The 19116-nt window shown below is 34.2% G+C and overlaps 1 protein-coding gene across 1 annotated transcript in view; it reads left to right on the top strand.

Annotated features, from left to right (window-relative positions):
- LOC114324223 (uncharacterized) overlaps positions 1-19116 on the top strand; it is a 165328-nt gene that overhangs the window by 94235 nt on the left and 51977 nt on the right. The window contains exons 4-5 of the mRNA XM_028272000.1: positions 8235-8338; positions 18788-18979. Of these exons, the coding sequence (XP_028127801.1) occupies positions 8235-8338; positions 18788-18979 (296 nt within the window). The remainder of the gene's footprint in view (positions 1-8234; positions 8339-18787; positions 18980-19116) is intronic.

Raw genomic sequence — 19116 nt, forward strand, 5'->3', positions numbered from 1 at the left:
GGGCTTCCTTTCATGTTCCAACATATTTTTTCTACTATTCTTCTCCTGAATAGACCTTCTTTCTCATCTTTCAGCAGCCACCACTTGATTTTTTGTGGTCCTCTCCGATATTTTTGTTTAGTTTCGCTTTTTACTTCGATGTCCAGAACAAGCAGCTTATGTTTTTGGCTTACTGTCTCACTAACGATTACCTTGCAGTCCTTGCATTCACGTATGTCTTCTTTCCTTATCATGAAGTAGTCTATTTGGGATTGATGTTGTCCACTTTTGTAGGTAATAAGTTGAGTTTCTCTCTTTTTAAAGAATGTGTTAACAATCGCCATATTCAATGCTGTTGCTAATTCAAGCATGTCATCTCCAGCTTCATTTCTAGTTCCAAAGCCTAATCCCCCATGTATTGTTTCATATCCTGTCTTGGTTTGGCCCACATGTGCATTGAAATCACATCCTATTATAACTTTCTCATCTGCTGGAATATCACTCAGTACGTCTCCTAATTGATCATAGAAACCTCTTCTTTCATTCTCACCCAGACCTGTTTGGGGAGCATACACACACAACATTCAATACCTCTTTATCAATTACAAATTTCACTGACATCATTCTATCACTCGTTCTTACAACTTCTACTACGTTAGCTTTCATTTCACTATCAGCAATTATACCAACTCCATTTCTAGTGTTACCACTCCCTACATACCACAATTTGTATCCTTCACCTAGTTCTTTCGCCCTTTGTCCTCTCCACCTAGTTTCTTGAATACAAGCAATTTGAACTCTTCTTCGTTTGAGCGCATCCACTAACTCCAGACTCTTAGAAATATGCTTTATTGTCACTGAAAATTTTTACAATTTTGTGGACAAAACTTACATACAGTCAAAAGAAAAATAATATCAACAAGAAATAACAAATAACAACTACAATTCAATAAAATTAGAAAATTCGTCAATATACAGTAAATAAGATATAAAACCAAAGACAAAAACAATTAATTGCAAAATTTATATACATTGCAAATTGAAAGTTGAACATACTTACAACAACTAAAATACAACATTAGGAATTGACAGTTTAAGCTACTGCGTATGAAACCCAATTTTCTTAGTTATTCATTAAGAAATTCTTCTATTGAATAATATGGTCTTTCAGATAGATAGGCTTTTGTCAGTTTACGGAATTTTGGGAAAGATGTTGCAGATTTAAGTTGTAAAGGCAGATGGTTGTAAAGTTTTTTTGCGAAATATAATATAGATTTCTTTACTAACTCAGTGCATGGGATCGGTAAATAAATATCAAAGATTGAATTTCTGGTGGAGTAAAGATGATTGGGCCTTGCTGGAAAGGCATGAAGGTGTTTACGAATTAAACAAACCGTTTCTAGAATATATAAAGATGGAAGTGTTAAAATTCCGTGATACCTGAAGTAACTTCTGCAATGTGTAGATCTTCTGAGGCCAAACAGATACCTTATTGCTCTTTTTTGCAATTTAAAAATAACATCAAATTGAGCAGCTGTACTAGAACCCCAAAAAGGAAGACCATATCGAAGATGAGACTCGAATAATGAAAAATATGTTATTTTAGAAGATGCTAAATTGAGTTCCCTTGAGACAGATCTTATTGCAAAGCAAGCTGAGGCGAGTTTCTTACTTAACGAATCGATATGAAGGGACCATTTGAGGTTGCTGTCTAAAAAAATACCAAGAAATTTTACAGAATCAACGGTACTGATCTGACTGTTATTAAGAGGCAAAGGTTGAAGAGCTCCTTTATAGGATAATGCTACTGTTTTATCTACATTAAAAGAGAGTAAATTAGAGTCAGACCAGGTCTTTATCGTCAGTAGATCCGAAGTTATAGTTTCATGAAGAGATGCTATAGTTGAGTTGCTCCAAGTGATACTGGTATCATCAGCAAAAAGAAAAATTTTCCCATCGATTTTTAAATTAGTGATGTCATTTATAAAGATAAGGAACAGAAGAGGACCCAATACTGAACCTTGCGGTACTCCACATACAATGTTTTTGAGACTAGAGTCAGTATCATTTGCTCTAACTAGTTGTTTCCTATTATTCAAGTAGGATTGGAACCAATTCAAAGAAATACCTCTAATTTCATAGAAATTTAGTTTATTAATCAAGATGTCGTAATTTACACAATCAAAAGCTTTGGCATAGTCACAGAAAACAGTGGCAGTATAAAAATTATTGTTTAGTGCTTGATAAACCTCATGTAGTACAGAAAACATGGCATCAGTGGTACATTTATTAGTTAAAAAGCCGAATTGATTTTGAGATAAAATGTTGTTATCAACGATAAAAGACATAAGTCGAGTTTTAATGAGTCTCTCAATAATTTTGGAGAGTACCGGTAGTAAGGCAATAGGTCTATAGTTGCAGGCATTAGATTTTTCGCCACCCTTATGAAGAGGAATAATAATGGCTGTCTTTAGGCACTCTGGAAATTGACCTTTTTCGAAGGAATCATTAATTAGTGAGACGAGGATTTCCAACACATTTTCTGTGAGATTAGAGAAAATTTTTATAGATAGTCCATCAGTACTACAGGATGATTTGCTTTTGATACTATTGATTGTTTGGGTCAGTTCAGAGTTATCGACTGGTTTTAAAAAGAATGAATTCGAGACCTTTCTTGAATTAGGGAGATAGGAAATGGGATCTTTTTGCGGCAAAATAGTTGATGTTATATTTTTACTGACATTAACGAAGTAATCGTTTAGACTCTCAGGATTTGGAAGGGAAAATGATTGAGCTGTGTGAGTTTTATTTCGAAGATCTTTAACACTTTTAGAGCTTCCCAGACGATTTTGATAATAGGCTTTTTTAGCTGATTTGACAAGTTTTAGATATGTTGTCCTGTACTTCGTGATATATTCAGTGACAGAAACATTGGTAGTAAATTTCTTGATGTATAGAAGTGAACGCATATTCTTGGCTGATATGCGGATACCTTTCGTAACCCAAGGTTTTCGATGTTTTGGCTTAATAGGAATTAAAGGAAAAGCTTTATTGAAGATGCGGATAAGCTTATCTAGAAAAACACTGAAATTATAGTCCACGTCCATAGAAGGAAACTGCCACCCATAAGTTAAGCATAAATTTTGGAATTTACGAAAATTCTGGGCGGAAAAAATCCTACCTAAACGTCTGGGTTCTGAGGAGGGTTTGCTGAAGATGTTAAACTTCGTATACACTGCTTCATGATCAGATAGTCCCGCATTAATAACTGTAGAGCAGACATCAAGGGGTGAGAAATCTGAGACAATATAATCGATTATGGTAGATGTAGTTTTTGTAATCCTTGTAGGAGAATTAACGTGCTTGGGTAGCACAAGCAGCAGCATAATTAATGTTAAAGTCACCGCATAGAATTTTTCTGCTTTTATGAGGCAGGTCATCTAACAAATTTAGCAGGTTCTGAAAAAATAGTTCCACGGCAGAGTCAGGTGATCTATAAATGCAAATAATGTAAAGATTAAGATTTTTATTATAAACTAAGGAAAACTTACCTGTAAGACTACCAAGATTCCACGATCCCACGATTCCACGAGTTTTTCAATAAACTTTTTATACCATTGTGCAAACGAAGTTTTTACTTGTTCTGTATGATTTTTAATTATGGTATACAGCCAGCTACCGGGATTTTCCCATCGATTTTATTTTACTTATTTTCAACTAGATATGATATGATTTCTTTGAACAAAACTTCGGATTTGCAATGGTCTCATCCTTATCTCCATTAATAGCTATGGATATAGTATGGGCCGTTATAATAAACATTAAAAAGATGTAACAAATTTAAAATGTGATTTTAAGTTACAAATTATGTATAATTATCATTTTTTTCTAAGTTTGTAAAGGTGTTCAAATATTTTTGAAAACCTTGTTCCAAACTATGTTTAAACTCAATCTCTTTTAATCAGCCTTACCTCGTCTTTGAACAGTCTTTGAAAGCGCTCGATCAAAAGGAATTTCAATCAATTTATTCAGATCGCCACAGTCTGATAATCGTAAGAAACGGCAGAGCAAAATTAGATTCCATTCCATAGTATGCAGCCGCCTCTATTGACGGCGGGCGGCAACGAAAGGAAGAATAGGGCGAGACGGGAGTATGTTTTGCACATTATCTAAAGTGCTTTCAGCCATACGGTGGCAGAGCCGGTATCTAAATAGAATTTTCTTTAATGAAGTATACACGTCTCTATTGATCAAGTTAAAAATAACACTTTTATCAGTGGTTTGGCATTTTTGGAGGTAAAGGTAGGGCGCTGAAGTCGTAAAAGTTAGATTAATCAGAGTTAATTAAATTAAGTCTTTTAGAAATTATGTCAGTGTATAGGGGGAATGAAAATAATAGAAAAGTAATAGGAAGTTTGGAAAAAAATTATCTGTGGCATGTTTTACTGGAATTTATTTAAATTAAGATCTTATTATCTAGGATGTTTTCTAATTAACATTAACATCACGCGATCGATAGTGTCCATTGGTGGATAATGGCTTCTTCCAGCGCTCCCTATCTGATCCTGTGTGACTGCAGTTTGTTACCGTATTGTACACCTACTTATGACGCCATTTCCCTATACCCTCCCTCAGAGTCCTATTTAACATCTGTTAATAATCTCTGCTCAAAATATCATGGGTTCAACGCATTTCAAACGTAGAAGTCTTAAACAGAATAGGTCAAGGCGAGGATGACTTGATGAAGTTGATAAAAAAGAGAAAACTTTAATATCTGAGGCATATAATGAGAGGCAGTAGACACTGGATACTGCAGTTAATGCTCAACGGAAAGATCGACGGAAAAAGAGGAATTGGTCGGAAGAAATATTCATGGCTCCGAAACCTGAAATCAATGGACTGGCTTATCAGCAGATAAATTATTGTTACATGCCACGCACGATCGAGAACGATATAGGCGAATTTCCATGGAAGCTACCCACGTCTAAAATTTGGGACCATACTCAAAGAAGAAGAAAGAATCTCTTGGCAAATAGGTAGTAAACTGGAATAAAAAATTTCACAACAAAATCCCATAGTTTTGTAAGGAAGTAAAAGAAAAATCCAAAGAAAAGTAAAAAAGACACCACATTCACTCGAAAACTATAAGAGAGTTTTCAATGACACACGTAGATTATTAGAACAGCCGAAAAGAACCATTGGGAACGCTTTTCAAAAGATTTGGGGACTGATGATGACTTCTACGGATTACAAAAGGAAATGTGGAGATTTATAAGAAAATAGATACAAGAAATGAGAGAAATTGTAGATGTAGAAATAAAAGGCATAAAGAAACACGTGGATATACATATTACTTGAAAATACTATACTGAGAAGACCAACTGACACCAGCAGACCTAGATAGAAACACCGGAAATTGCAACTAATGTACAATTCAGAATAAGCTCAGTGGAAGTGGAGGAAGCACAAAGGCAATTAATAACAAAAAAAGCTGCATGCATGGACGGAATAGCAAATAAGCTATTAAAATATTTGCGAACAGTGATGACAGAAGTGTACTAAACCTGATGTTTAAAAAATGTGGCAAAAAACAACCATAACGTAACACTGAAATTAAAATGATGATTATACAGGATAATTTTATAAAATTTAATAAAATAGCGAAATTTTTACAAGATGTAACGTTTCAAGCCATGTATTTAGGATGGAAAAAATAGGATTAAAAAAAAACTGTTGAATGTACCTAAGAATGCATGGGAAGACACCTAATGGAAGACCGAAAAGCGATAGAAGAATGGTGTGGATGAGGAAGCAAGAAATCTCCTTGGCAGTCGAGCATGGAGGAGAATGGCTACAGTTCTTAACGAGTCAAAAGGTTTGCTGAGTGAAACCAGGGCTAGAATTGGGTTGAAGAGCTATATAATGGATGGATAGACAATATAACATAAAGGCACAATCCAAGGAAACAGAAACAGGCGAAATTGACTAATAAGTAGGTAGAAAAAGAAAAAGAAAACATAGTAAGAGTCATTAAATCGCAACGTTTGGAATGTATATAACACATCGTCAGAAAAGTGGCAAAAATATTCTCAAAAGAGCTATGAGATGAACCGCAATACAACGAATAAGTCAAGGAAAAGCGAAAACAAGAGGGTCGGATGGATAATGGAATGGAAAATGCTATAAAATCAAGAAAATAAAACAATGGAAATAGAAATTTAGACATAATGATTTCGAAAACGAAATCAGCCAACCCAATCACACAATACATAATAATTAAAACAGGAAAAGAGAACGAATCCAGTTCAGATTGGGATTGCAAACGGATTGAACAGGGATGGTGATGGGATAACTGATCTTCTTTAAGTGCCATCTCCGCGGCGGAGGTCGGCAATCATCGTAGCTATTCGTATTTTAGAGACGGCTGCTCTGAAAAGTTCATTTGATGTACATCCGTACCATTCTCTCAGGTTATATTATCCTCGATATTCTGCGTCTCCCTATGCTTCTATTTCCTTGAATCTTTCCCTGCATAATCAGATGGAGCAAGTTGTATCTTTCTCCACATGTAATGTATCGAAAATAATTCCAATTTTCTTGTTTGATGGTATTTAAGATTTCCATTTCTTTATTCATCTTTCTCAAAACGTCTTTGTTTGTGAAGTGTTCTGTCTACGATATTTTCAGAATTCTTCTTTACACTCACAGCTCTAATGATTCTAGTTTTTTCATTGATGCAGCATTCAAGGTCCAAGCTTCCATTCCGTAAACAAAGTCGAGAAAACGTAGCACCTAGTCAACCTAACTCTTAGCTCCAACTTCAAATCTCTTGTGCAGAGCATTTTTCTCATTTTGTTAGAATTTGCTCTAGTCTTTTCTATTCTGATTTTGATTTCCTGTCAGTAATCTCCTGTGAAGTTGATCATTGTTCCAAGGTATGCATATTGGTCGACTCAATCGATATTGGATCCGTTTATAAAGATATTCTCGTTATTTCTTTGTGTTTTCGATATTCTCATAAACTTTGTCTTCTTGACGTTCATTGTTAGACCGTATTCTTTGAATTCCTTAGACCGTCACCAGCCTCTGAAGATCCCAAATGATTCAGCTATGATAACAGTGTCATCCGCATATCTAATGTTGTTAATGGGAACTCCATTTACCTTTATTCCAGATGTTTAACCCTCAAGCGGTTTTTTCAAGATGTCTTCCGAGTAGGCATTAAAAGAATTGGCGACAACACGTCTGATTTTAATTTCCTCTGACAGCTCATCGTTAACACGTACTTTTGCTCTTTGCTTATAGTATAAATTCGATATAGTCCTGAGGTCATTGTAGTCAATCTTCTTTGTTTCCAGGACATGTATTAATTATTCTTGTCGTACTTTGTCGAATACATGGATAACTGATACTAAATCGTAAATAATTCATCTGGAATAATTTTTAGCTAATAACTAAGCTAATACAAAATGTGCTTGTTACAATGGTGTTGAAGTGCAATTCGAAAAATTTTTCTGCGTGTAAGTTCTAAGGTAATAAAAAACATTACGTAGTAGGATAGGGTTGTTAGGGTATCACAAAAACGGCTGTTTTACATGGTCTACTGATTGGTAGGGACGATATTAATGATCTCTCATTATAATTTGTTACTTTCTGACTGGCATCTAATCGGTTAGTTTGCAAAAGGTGCATACTAATAACTTGATTAATGTGCCGAGTAGTTTGAATAAAATTTAAAGGTAATTCTAGGAAAATGATTCGGGCGATATGCGAATATGTTACATAACGACCAGGAAGCGGAAGGTATTCAGAGGAAATGATTGCAAAGCCTGTTTATTGTTCCAAAATTAGCAATTTAACAAAGGGTCATGCGAGTTTATATTGATTTTATAAAAAAAGAATTAGATGCTCGAAAATATTACTGTCGGGGAATCAATGAAACCAACTCTTTACCACAAGCAAAGGAAAAGAAAATTGATCTCCAAGTAATAACTTAAGAAGTAAATTATAAGGTCGAGGCCCCATTTGTTCTGATGAAACTCGATGTGGTGTAGGTTCCCACATTAGTACACTAGAAGTGCAACCACACACCAGAAAACTACTCAAATAGTCCAGAGAAATAAGGCATTCTTGTAACTTTAACCCGGAGAGGTATCTGACATTTTTTTTAATTTCATGGTCCACGATAACACAAACCTCAAGTTCCCTGCAGTGGATTACCTTTTTAAATTTAGATATCTCTTAATTTGTTTCAGATGTTCGGGTCTAAATCACTGCAGCTTTATACTTTCTGAAGACTGTCCTGGGTCAGAAATTTTCGGACCAGGAAATGTGACAATCCAGTATGCATGTATTACAGGTAAGATATTCTTCTTTGTGTACCATGTCCTTTCAGAACGTTGGTGACTATCATAGCTATCAAGCTATCTTACTTTTCTTCACTGTCACCCTAAATAGCATGCTTGTATCATTACAATACCAATCTCGGAAGTTCTTCAACCATGAAGTCCTTCTTCGTCCTGGAATGCATAAATATTATCCTGGTAAGATATTGCATAAAGATTAAATTTAGATATTGGCATAGCTATTATATATTTACCCATTCGTTTACGAATTAAATTTCTTTAAGCTCAAATCTGACATTTACAACATAGCAAAAATGATTTTTTTTGCGAATTTTTGATATTAGTTTTACATTTTCAAAATGCACAGTTTGGTCACTGTCATTACTGTGCCCTAGATATCCTCATTTGATGACATCGTGAGCTAATGGAGTAAAAATATTAGATCATTTTTTAAAAATACATACTGACAAAAAACCAAAACTAAAGTATTTTATTCAATAAGTAATGTATATGTTATCTTACAAAACAATTTATTTCTTTACTTAAACAGATATAAACAGCTATAAGAATTGGCGCTGTATACACCAGTTATAAGTAATTATGGAAACCTATATTTCAACAAATTAAATTTTTTGTTCAAAAACTCTTAGATAGCAGCACAAGTGCTCATTGGACGAAACAGGATGTCCATAAACGGGGACAATGTGTTACAAGGGTAAAAACGCATAGAGTTCATACAAAAAATTATAGAATAGGTTATTCGTTGTTCTCAATTGAGGACATGGTGAACGAAAGGGTACATAGACTGAGCACTCTGTAGGGCTCGTCGACACCATCGTCATAAGTGACGACACCATCTTTTTTTTCGGTGTTCGCTTTGTCTCTGTCTTACCTCTAGTAAGTATAGCAGCGTCTCTTTTTGGTGGGTGAAAGAGAGAGAGAGAGAGAGAGAGAGAGAGAAAGAGGAGACCAATGCACTAGAGAGAGAGACAGATCAAATATCCGCAAGAAATCTTGTCGTCAACATGCGAAACCAGTATGCTCGGTAAGTAATGGAAAGAAGAAATCTGCAAGAAGGCGAAGGGGACTGGCAATACAGAACAAACTGAAGAGAAGGGCTGAGTGGCCTATTTAATTAGGAAGAGCCTATTTAATTAGGATTTAAGTCAGTCCTGATAACTTACAAATTTTCAACAAAAGCAGATTTATAAGGGAGGATTATTTGTCTAACTTTACCATTTATTTTTAAGAGGCTATTAGGCTAATGAAGGCGCTATATTATTCAACGTTTTTTACATAAAATCTTTTAATAAAAATATGATTTTGTCACGCCTGGGTCGACAGCTTTTCACATTTTCCTCGTCTATTTTTGCTTCCTCCACTTTTCAGGTTTATTAAAACTGTGATTGATTATAACAAACGTCAATTGCTTATTATAAAACTCAAAACTTGTGTACATACACACAGGAAACACATTTTTAATTGGTGTTTAAGTCTCACATGGTTTTTATTATTAACTTACTACTAATCCTACTATTAATAGTTTTTTTTGTCGTTGACAGTTGAGTGTAAAAAATAAACATATTTAATGTGTTTTGAAGTGGAGAAAATTAATCAATCTGCTCTGTGGCTGACAAGCGTGATGTAATCAACATTTCGGGTGCAGATGCCGATGGGCAATTGCATCAAGTGTCGACAGTTGTCGTTTACGACATTATTCTACGTAATTGCATAAAATTACCATATTGCACATATGCCGTTCAAAAGTGTACTAACTCAAAACATTTTATTTTTGTGTTTATCGCACCAACAAAAGGCATTATGCGGCATATTTTTCCACAGAAAACTGTAATATTGCACCCTTAAAAATATTTCAGTAGATGGAGCGAAACGATATGTCACAATTAAAAAATAAAGCTCATGGTCCGGTTAAAACAGTATTATTCACTTGTGACAAAAAGTTGCGCTGGTTTCTGGTGAAAAATGTATTAAAAAAGTATTAATTCAAAAAGCGACCATACAACATCAATGTGTTTTAACGTTTCGCTCAGAAAAGTGTCGTAAATTCAATTTTTGGAAAAAAACTGTATTATTTCGAATCAAAATGTCTTGTTTTTTGGATATTTTCTTCTTCTTGCAGTACCGTCTCCTATCGGAGGTTGGCTACCATCACATCAATCTTAACTTTGTTGGCTGCAGCTCTGAACAATTGTATCGAACTGGACCAGTACCACTTATTAAATTTCGCAACCAAGAAATCCTCCTACGTCCCAAATGATTTTTTCCTTGGATTATGAGCCTTAGCAATGAGTACTTATCTCCTCTCATTATGTGGCCTAGATATTCCAGTTTTCTCGTTTGTATGTTTTTTTTACTTCGCATTCCTTCCCCATCTTCAGCAAAACATCTTGATTTACTACTCTCTCTGTTCATGGAAGTTTCCACATTCTCCTGTAGCACTCAATGTTTTTGATATTTATCCTTTTCAGTGTCCAAGCTTCCATGCCGTACAACAGAACGGAGAAAACATAGCACCTTAACATTCTCGTTCTTAATTTCAGAATTATATCCGGCAGCATAGGAACTTTTACATTTTGATAAATGATTGTCTCGCTATTTCTATTCGCCTCTTAATTTCTCTTGTCTGGTCATTAGTATCAGTGAACCAAACCCCTAAATATTTGTAGAAATTGATATTTTCATACATTTCGAAATTATTATACCAATTTCATTAGAAGATTTATACTTCAAAACATCAACAAACTAAAAATTAATAAATCTGATATAGCTGGCAATTGCTGAAAATGGAAACAATAAAGCACCCCGATACGATAATAGCGAAGGGAAAACATTTTTCTCAATAACCTTCATCCTCTAGTAAACAAATAACGGATGAAAAGAAAATTCCCAGCAATTGGAACGAACTGATTAACATAATTCGAGATAAAAAACTTATAAATCAGACCTGAATCACTTACTGATCTATATAAAAAAAAACTTCGAGAAGAATAATAATTATAAAACTCTAACAAGAAGTAAAACCACTTCTATGTAAATTGGTATATTTATTAAAACTTAAAAAATCCCAATGGATTGAATAAAATATGTCCAATTCAGAACGTTTTCAGACCTATCGGTCCATCATCAGTGAATGTGCATACTTGCTAAATAGCCCCAGAATCAAACAATGGTTGAATTTAAAATTCAATTTACATTATTTAAAAATAATATTAAACAGGCTAAACGCCGATGTTAAAGGATATAGCCTATGGGAACATGGTGAAACCCTACCAAAAACTCAATCAACCATCTTAGGCCGACTTTGACTATAAAGTGTCAAAGTGACTATATAGTCAAAGTTGGTCTAAGATGGTTGATTGAGTTTTTGGTAGGGTTTCACCATGTTCCCATAGGCTATATCCTTTAACATCGGCGTTTAGCCTGTTTAATATTATTTTTAAATAATGTAAATTGAATTTTAAATTCAACCATTGTTTGGTTCTGGGGCTATTTAGCAAGTATGCACATTCACTGATGATGGACCGATAGGTCTGAAAACGTTCTGAATTGGACATATTTTATTCAATCCATTGGGATTTTTTAAGTTTTAATAAATATACCAATTTACATAGAAGTGGTTTTACTTCTTGTTAGAGTTTTTAACTATATGGTATACAGCCAACCTAGGGAACTTCCCTTTTAGAATAATAATTATAGTTTTCAGTTGTTTTTAAAAATTTCAGTGAACGTGTCTATCCCGTTATAAGAAAAATACAAATTATTTCTTTTTAGCAAGGATTTCTGAAATGAAAAATGTTTTGACATACATTCTTCTTTATGTTTATGATCTATTGTTTTTCTATTTTAATTTTTCTAGCTATTTTAATCTATTTTGATATTTACATTCCAGTCAAATAGACATTGAATAAAAATATCTACGGTAAATTAAAGATTTTTCAGAAAACATAGATCTTCTTATGTTTGAATAAATGTATTCTTCTTCAACAAGTCTTCTTCTTTTTATTTTTGTATATACATGACTCTGTTTTTTCAATGTATCTCCAGCTAGTTGTCGTTCCATCGTTTTCGTAGTCTTCCCACTGATCGTTTTCCTATTGGGGAACCGTCTCTCGCTGTCCTTACTACTCTATTTGTTGTCATTCGGCTTATGTGCTTATTAAACTCTACTCTTCTTTTTCTTACCAGGATATTAATGATCTCCAACTTGCAACTCCATCGTATAATATCTGTATTTCTAGCTCTGCCCCATAGTGTCTTACCATCGATTTTTCGAAGGGTTTTCATATCCGCTATTTAGAGCAATCTTTTTGTCTTCTCTGTGTCAGATCGTGTTTCTGCCGCGTATGTCATTATTGGTCTGATGACTGTTTTGTAAATTCTGCCTTTCATTTCTTTTCCGATATCTTTATTTCTCCAGATTGTATCATTCAGGCAATCTGCGGCCCTGTTTGATCTATTCACCTATTCACTTGATCTTCCACTTCTGTTTCGAACAGCTTCTTCAACTAGTAAGCAACATAAACACTGGTTTGCAGTTTGAAAGTATTAAAACTTTCCGAACTTAATTTTCTACACCATATTCTAGTGATCACATTCCCTATCCTATGTTAATATATCAAACTATTTGGAAACGACACTCAGCGATAGCCTTGGCTGAAAAGCCTAATTAAAAAGAAACCTAAAGAACTTGATATAAGATATAAAAAGGTTTATGGGCTACTACGAAGAAAATCCAAGTTGTTTCTACATAAAAACTACTCCTTTATAAGCGGTTATTAAAACCTGTTTGAGTGTATGGTTATGGTAATCAGATTTAAAAATGTTCCAGTAAAAGTTTTTCAACCAGAACAAAGTTAAGAAACATAATCTAATCTATGCACCTTGGTATTATTACAATAAAGATCTTCATAGAGAAATGTAAAACTGTTGACAAAATCATATCCAAATCGTTCAGTGATTATACTCATCTGGTGAGGAGTTTCACGAGCACCAAGTGTTTTGACTTTTTTGTTCAGTGACTGTAAAAGTTAAAAGAAGAGTATAGGAAGAGACAAAGAGAAAAAAAGATGAAGTGTAACTCAAGACATTCGTGAGAAAAGTATATGACCCGGTGCAAGAGAAATTCGACACATGGAGAATCAGGAGAAACGACGACATTAATGAATTGAACAGCACAATGTTGTAAAATTTGTTAAACGTTAGAGATTGTCATGACTGGGACATATCCAGAGACAAGAAGATACAAAATCAACAAAGAAAATATTGCAATTGACGTCGATAAAAAGGAATACCTAGAACCTGATGGTTGGATGACGTGGAAGACGACTTGAAAATTATGAATGTAATACAATGGAGGAGAAGGACTTTTAAGAGAGGTCTGACTGAAAGTAAAGCAAAGACCCATCCAGGGTTATGATGTAAAAAGGAGAAGAAGAAATAGAAAAAGACTCTCTAGTGTTTCATTATTTTACTATTTGAAAGTTTCGAGTAATAGTAAATGACTTTTGTGAACATTTTATAGAGTAATGGTTTCCAGTGTTATCTTTGTATAATGAATTCATCTTCATATTTTTAACTTCAAAAATTACTTACACTTACACTCAACTACGCAAACAAAAATAGGTAGATATAGACCTGCATCAGGCACACAAAAATACCACTTGAAAAAGCCACATGCATTTTTTCTATATAAATACCGAAATGATGCATCACCTCCGCCCCTATTGAAGCCCTAGAGCTTCGCGGCATTTTTCGATATCCTCAATTGTGCACGGATTAATACAATGTTGTCACACCTTTTTAATACCCTCCTGTATATAATAGAGGGTTTAAGCGAACAATAGTTGAACGTGTGTGCAATTTTGAATATTCCACAGATTTGGAATAGCACACGGTGCGGAACGGCCTTTGTTTGATTTGCCCAAAAAAATCCTGAATAATTTTGGTTTCGGGTTGGTATTTTTATTAGTATTGTAAGTCAGTTTGTATTTATTTTTTTCATATTCAGAGAGGTAGTGATGTGTGTTCTTTAATAATGTGATGATTTATCTGTCGTTATATTCTTTTTCTTATGAAAGGGGAGCGCTCAAAATTTGATATTTATCTAAGGGTTTTCTAATTCTAAGTAGCTTATTTGTATTGACACCATATTATTAACAGAGTCTATCTTTAGTTATAAAAGTTTCTTGTTATAATTTTTAAGAATATACACACGAGTGAATAATAATTGGTAACACTGGAAGCCAACAAGATAAGCTACTGGTCGTGAACATTGAAATGACAAGTGAAACAAAACTAAAATAACGAAGAGTTTCCCTGGAGCGAATTGCTACTGGCTCTTCCTCCAGTGTTTTTGTCTTACCTCCCTTGGATCACGGAGTTAACTTTCCCACTCCGACAAAGCGTTTCCAAAGCTCTTCTTGAGATTTAGAATCCATTGAGAAGGTTCATAAAGCCCCTTTGTCTGAAAGTTTGCTACCCTAGACTTTTCATAGATGTATCCTGAGCCATTGGTTACTTTTCCTTAGTCTATTAAGGATCCTTTTGGACTCAACACATTCCCCATCTTCATCCCGTACGAATACAGTGCATGAGTGCGGTTTGGGTATTTCGTACCCCTTTAAAGCCTTAAAAGATGAACTCTCTTAAGGCCTTATGATCAGAAACAGCTCCTTTAGCCACCTGGCACTTTAAGTTCTAGGAAGCTCGGCATGTGGGTACTCTTCAGGAAACGGACCTTAAGGCCCGCGATTTGGACTGCCATAAGCTTATCTACATCAATCTCGGCTTCTGGGAATCCTACAACCTTAATGGAAGCGACAGCTTCGTTGAAAGTCGCACACTTAGTTCGTGGTCGTTTCCCTTTGTGTTGGCTTTCAGGTGGTGGTGGTGTGCTTCCCTTGGCCTTTTTGATGGCCAAGTGGCCTTGATGAAATTGGCCCTCAACAGCCCTTTTGGCTCATTTGTAATCTTGACCTTACTTCACCAGTTTACTAATTTTGCCTTTAGATATGTCAGATAGCTTTGCAGCCTTAATCTCTTCGTCTGTCATGAGATCAACCTCTTTCAAAACTGTTACTCTAATCGACATTGTGGTTCCTTGCCTTGCAGCTTCGGAGATTTTAGAACTTCCTAACTGCTCGGCGTTCGGATTTTCTTTAGAAGTTTCTTGTCCTTCGGATTCAAGAACCGTTGTTTTGGCTTTAGAGTTACCTGGCGTTTCGACCTCAGGAACCCCTTAGCTCTGAGTTTTTTCTTCTTTTCGTTTGTCCATATTGTTCATCTCTAGCAGAGCCCCACTAGCGAGGGTCAGCTCTAAATACGATGGGGTGCGACCTGTTACCAAAGTAACTGTTTGCGACACTGTCACCTTAGTACCTTACAGCCTTCACTAAGGTGTCTCACAAACTGGCTTGTGGATTGTTTATCAACTACCTCCAGTCTAAATACTATGGGTTCAGTTTCAACAAGTCTATCCCGAGAAGGGGGGTGCAAACAAAGATTACACACCTCCAATCACTGCTGGGAGTACCCAGCGGTCTTTGGACGATTTAAGTATGTACAAAGTCCTAAGACTATCTTTGCAAAACTCGTCCTCTGTGATTAATTCTTTCCCGCTTATACACACAGCTTAATTAACCACCGTTTTAATTTAAAATAAGTTTATTTTGACGGTTTTGTATCATATTTATTTTTTATAAGAACGATTTCCGAAGTGAAAATCAAAACGTCAAAATATTTTTTTTTGTAGTAATAAAAATAGTAAATTGTGTTACATGATAATATGGCATAGTAGTCCAGAAAGCCACTGCGCATCCGCTAGGAAAAATATTCTAATTCGGATTCTTTGCACAATCTTCCTCAAAAAGGACTCCTTTTAACAAATTTGCATGTTGCCAGGACCAAAAAGTGGTCAAAAATTTTTTAAACGTTTTTTTTGTTTTTTTTTCCTAAAATAATTTTTTTTGCACGGAAAAAAGGTTTTTTAGGTTTTTTGGATCATTCCAAAGAGAAAAGGTCTTCTGTGACTTTTCTCTAAAAATGATAGTTTTTGACATATAAGCGATTAAAAATTGAAAAATTGCGAAATCGGCCATTTTTAACCCTCAAAAACTATGTGAAAAGCTGAAAATTTGAATGTTGCCAAGGTAGGTAGATATTCTTTAAACATTAATTGATGAAATCCCGAAGAGTTTTTTGCAATACAATATTTAAATCTCATTTGTTTTTTACTTGCTAATCAAGCGTGCACGACACTATTTTCCACCGACAGTATGGTGCAAATGAAAGGAATAAATTCGTTATTTCGTAAACCGGCATCTTTAAGGAAAAATCCCGAAACAGGTCGATTTTTATTTTTAAGTTGTGATATTGTGGCATATATGGTATACTAGTGACTTCATCCTTCTGGACGTGATGACGTAATCGATGATTTTGTTAAATGAGAATAGGGGTCGTGTGCTAGCTCATTTGAAAGGTTCTTCAATTCTCTATTCAGTAATATAAACATTTACATAATTATTTATACAGGGTGTTCAAAAAATTTTTATTAAATTAAATTATTTGACAAAAAAAGAAGTAGAAGGACACCCTGTATAAAAAATTATGTAAATGTTTACATTACTTGATGGAGAATTGAAGAATCTTTCAAACGAGCTACCACACGACCCCTATTCTCATTTAAAAAAATCATCGATTACGTCATCACGCCCAGACGGATGACGTCACTAGTATACCATATATGCCACAATATCATAACTTAAAAATAAAAATCGACCTGTTTCGGGATTTTTCCTTAAAGTCGCCGATTTTCGAAATAACGAATTTATTCCTTTCATTTGCACCATACTGTCGGTGGAAAATAGTGTCGCGCACGCTTGATTCGCAATTAAAAAACAAAGGAGTTTTGAATATTGTATTGCAAAAAACTCTTCGGGATTTCATCAATCGATGTTTAAAGAATATCTACCTACCTTGGCAACATTCAAATTTTCAGTTTTTCACATAGTCTTTGAGGGTTAAAAATGGCCGATTTCGCAATTTTTCAATTTTTAATCGCTTATATGTCAAAAACTATCATTTTTAGAAAAAAGTCACTAAAGACCTTTTCTGTTTGGAATGATCCAAAAAACCTAAAAAAAACTTTTTTCCATGCAATAAAAATAATTTTAGGAAAAAAACAAAAAAAAAAAAGAATGTGTGTGTACTTTGTACGCACGTAAGAAGTTATACTTCTATTATATGATTTAAACGAAATTAATATACTTTTTATTTATATTTTGTTTAAATATTAAACTAATTTATACTTACTACTTCTCAAACATTTTTATTAGAACAGTGCCAAAAATTAAAATAATAAAAGAATAAAACACACACAAACACATTAAACAAGCCACAAATGATGTCTGAACATTAATTGTCGAAAATTTTTTTAACTAAATACGTATTTTCTGAAAATAAAATTATATAATAAATATACTTACAATCATAAAATGTATTAAAAAAAAACAAAAAAGAAAGTTTCTATTGGGACTCGAACCAGCGCTGATAAGAGCGGTTGGTATTGGAATTCATTCGCCTTCTCCGCTTAGCCACGGACACTATGTGTCATTATTTACGAAGATCGACTAACTAAACGGATTAAACTTGTGATATTTTGATATTTTGAAAATTGATCAAATTATTTTAATTTTGAATTGAAATGATTTAGAATTGAAAAAATACAACAAAACATAGAGTAAAAAAACAATATATTAGGTGAATATTGATAGAAATTTTGATGGTAATCAAATTATATAAATAAAAGTATTACATACTATGTATTTTGGCAGATCAAATAGGTAGGTTTATAATCATGATACATTAACAATTATTACGTACTTGTTGCTTTTAAAAACTATTTAAAAGTCACTACAATATTATAAACTTTTTTGTTTCTGTCCTCACAACAATAAAACTAATATATTATACATTTGTTTACCTTTACCTTTACCTCCAAACCACAGCTGCCATATCGGATAATTTTTGACATGTCATTTGAACATCCAATCAGAACAAAGTTATAATGCGCATGCGCCGGGCTGATAGGTTTTAACATATAAAAAAATCACCCTCTATCGCCGGTAAAGAAGTATAACTTCAAAAACGTTTAAAAAATTTTTGACCACCTTTTGGTCCTGGCAACATGGAAATTTGTACAAAGGAGTCCTTTTTGAGTAAGATTGTGCAAAAAATCCGAATTAGAATATTTTTCCTAGCGGATGCGCAGTGGCTTTCTGGACTATAGGAAATTAGCTTCAGAACAACGTAGAGGAGAATGGTGAAATTCGATTTGAAAAGACGCGCGTTTTAAAGTATTTTCAACGCTCAACTAAAAGCATTGTAGTTTTCCTCGTTTTTAACGTGTAATATTTTTAAACTGACCTACAAATTTGTTGTTGCAGAAGACAGAATCCAGAAATACTGCAATAGCGATATCCTGCTCTCCGAGTTGTATGCCAAGGGATTGTCGGAGGGATATATTCATAATCCTGGATATCCTAGATTCTATTCGGGTCAAAGACAATGTAAATGGAGGATTATAGGACAAGAGAAACAGAAAATCAAGGTTACTATTCTGGATATTTCGCTGATAGGTAAGAATTTTATGATACTGAGTGCATAGTAAGACATGAGTGAAAAAATTATTTATAAAATATATACCTAAAACACTTCCTATATCGGTTGTATACAGGGTGTTTCATTAATAATTGTCCATATAGTAACTGGAGAA

Source organism: Diabrotica virgifera, chromosome 3, assembly GCF_917563875.1.
Source record: "Diabrotica virgifera virgifera chromosome 3, PGI_DIABVI_V3a".
Taxonomy (NCBI): domain Eukaryota; kingdom Metazoa; phylum Arthropoda; class Insecta; order Coleoptera; family Chrysomelidae; genus Diabrotica; species Diabrotica virgifera.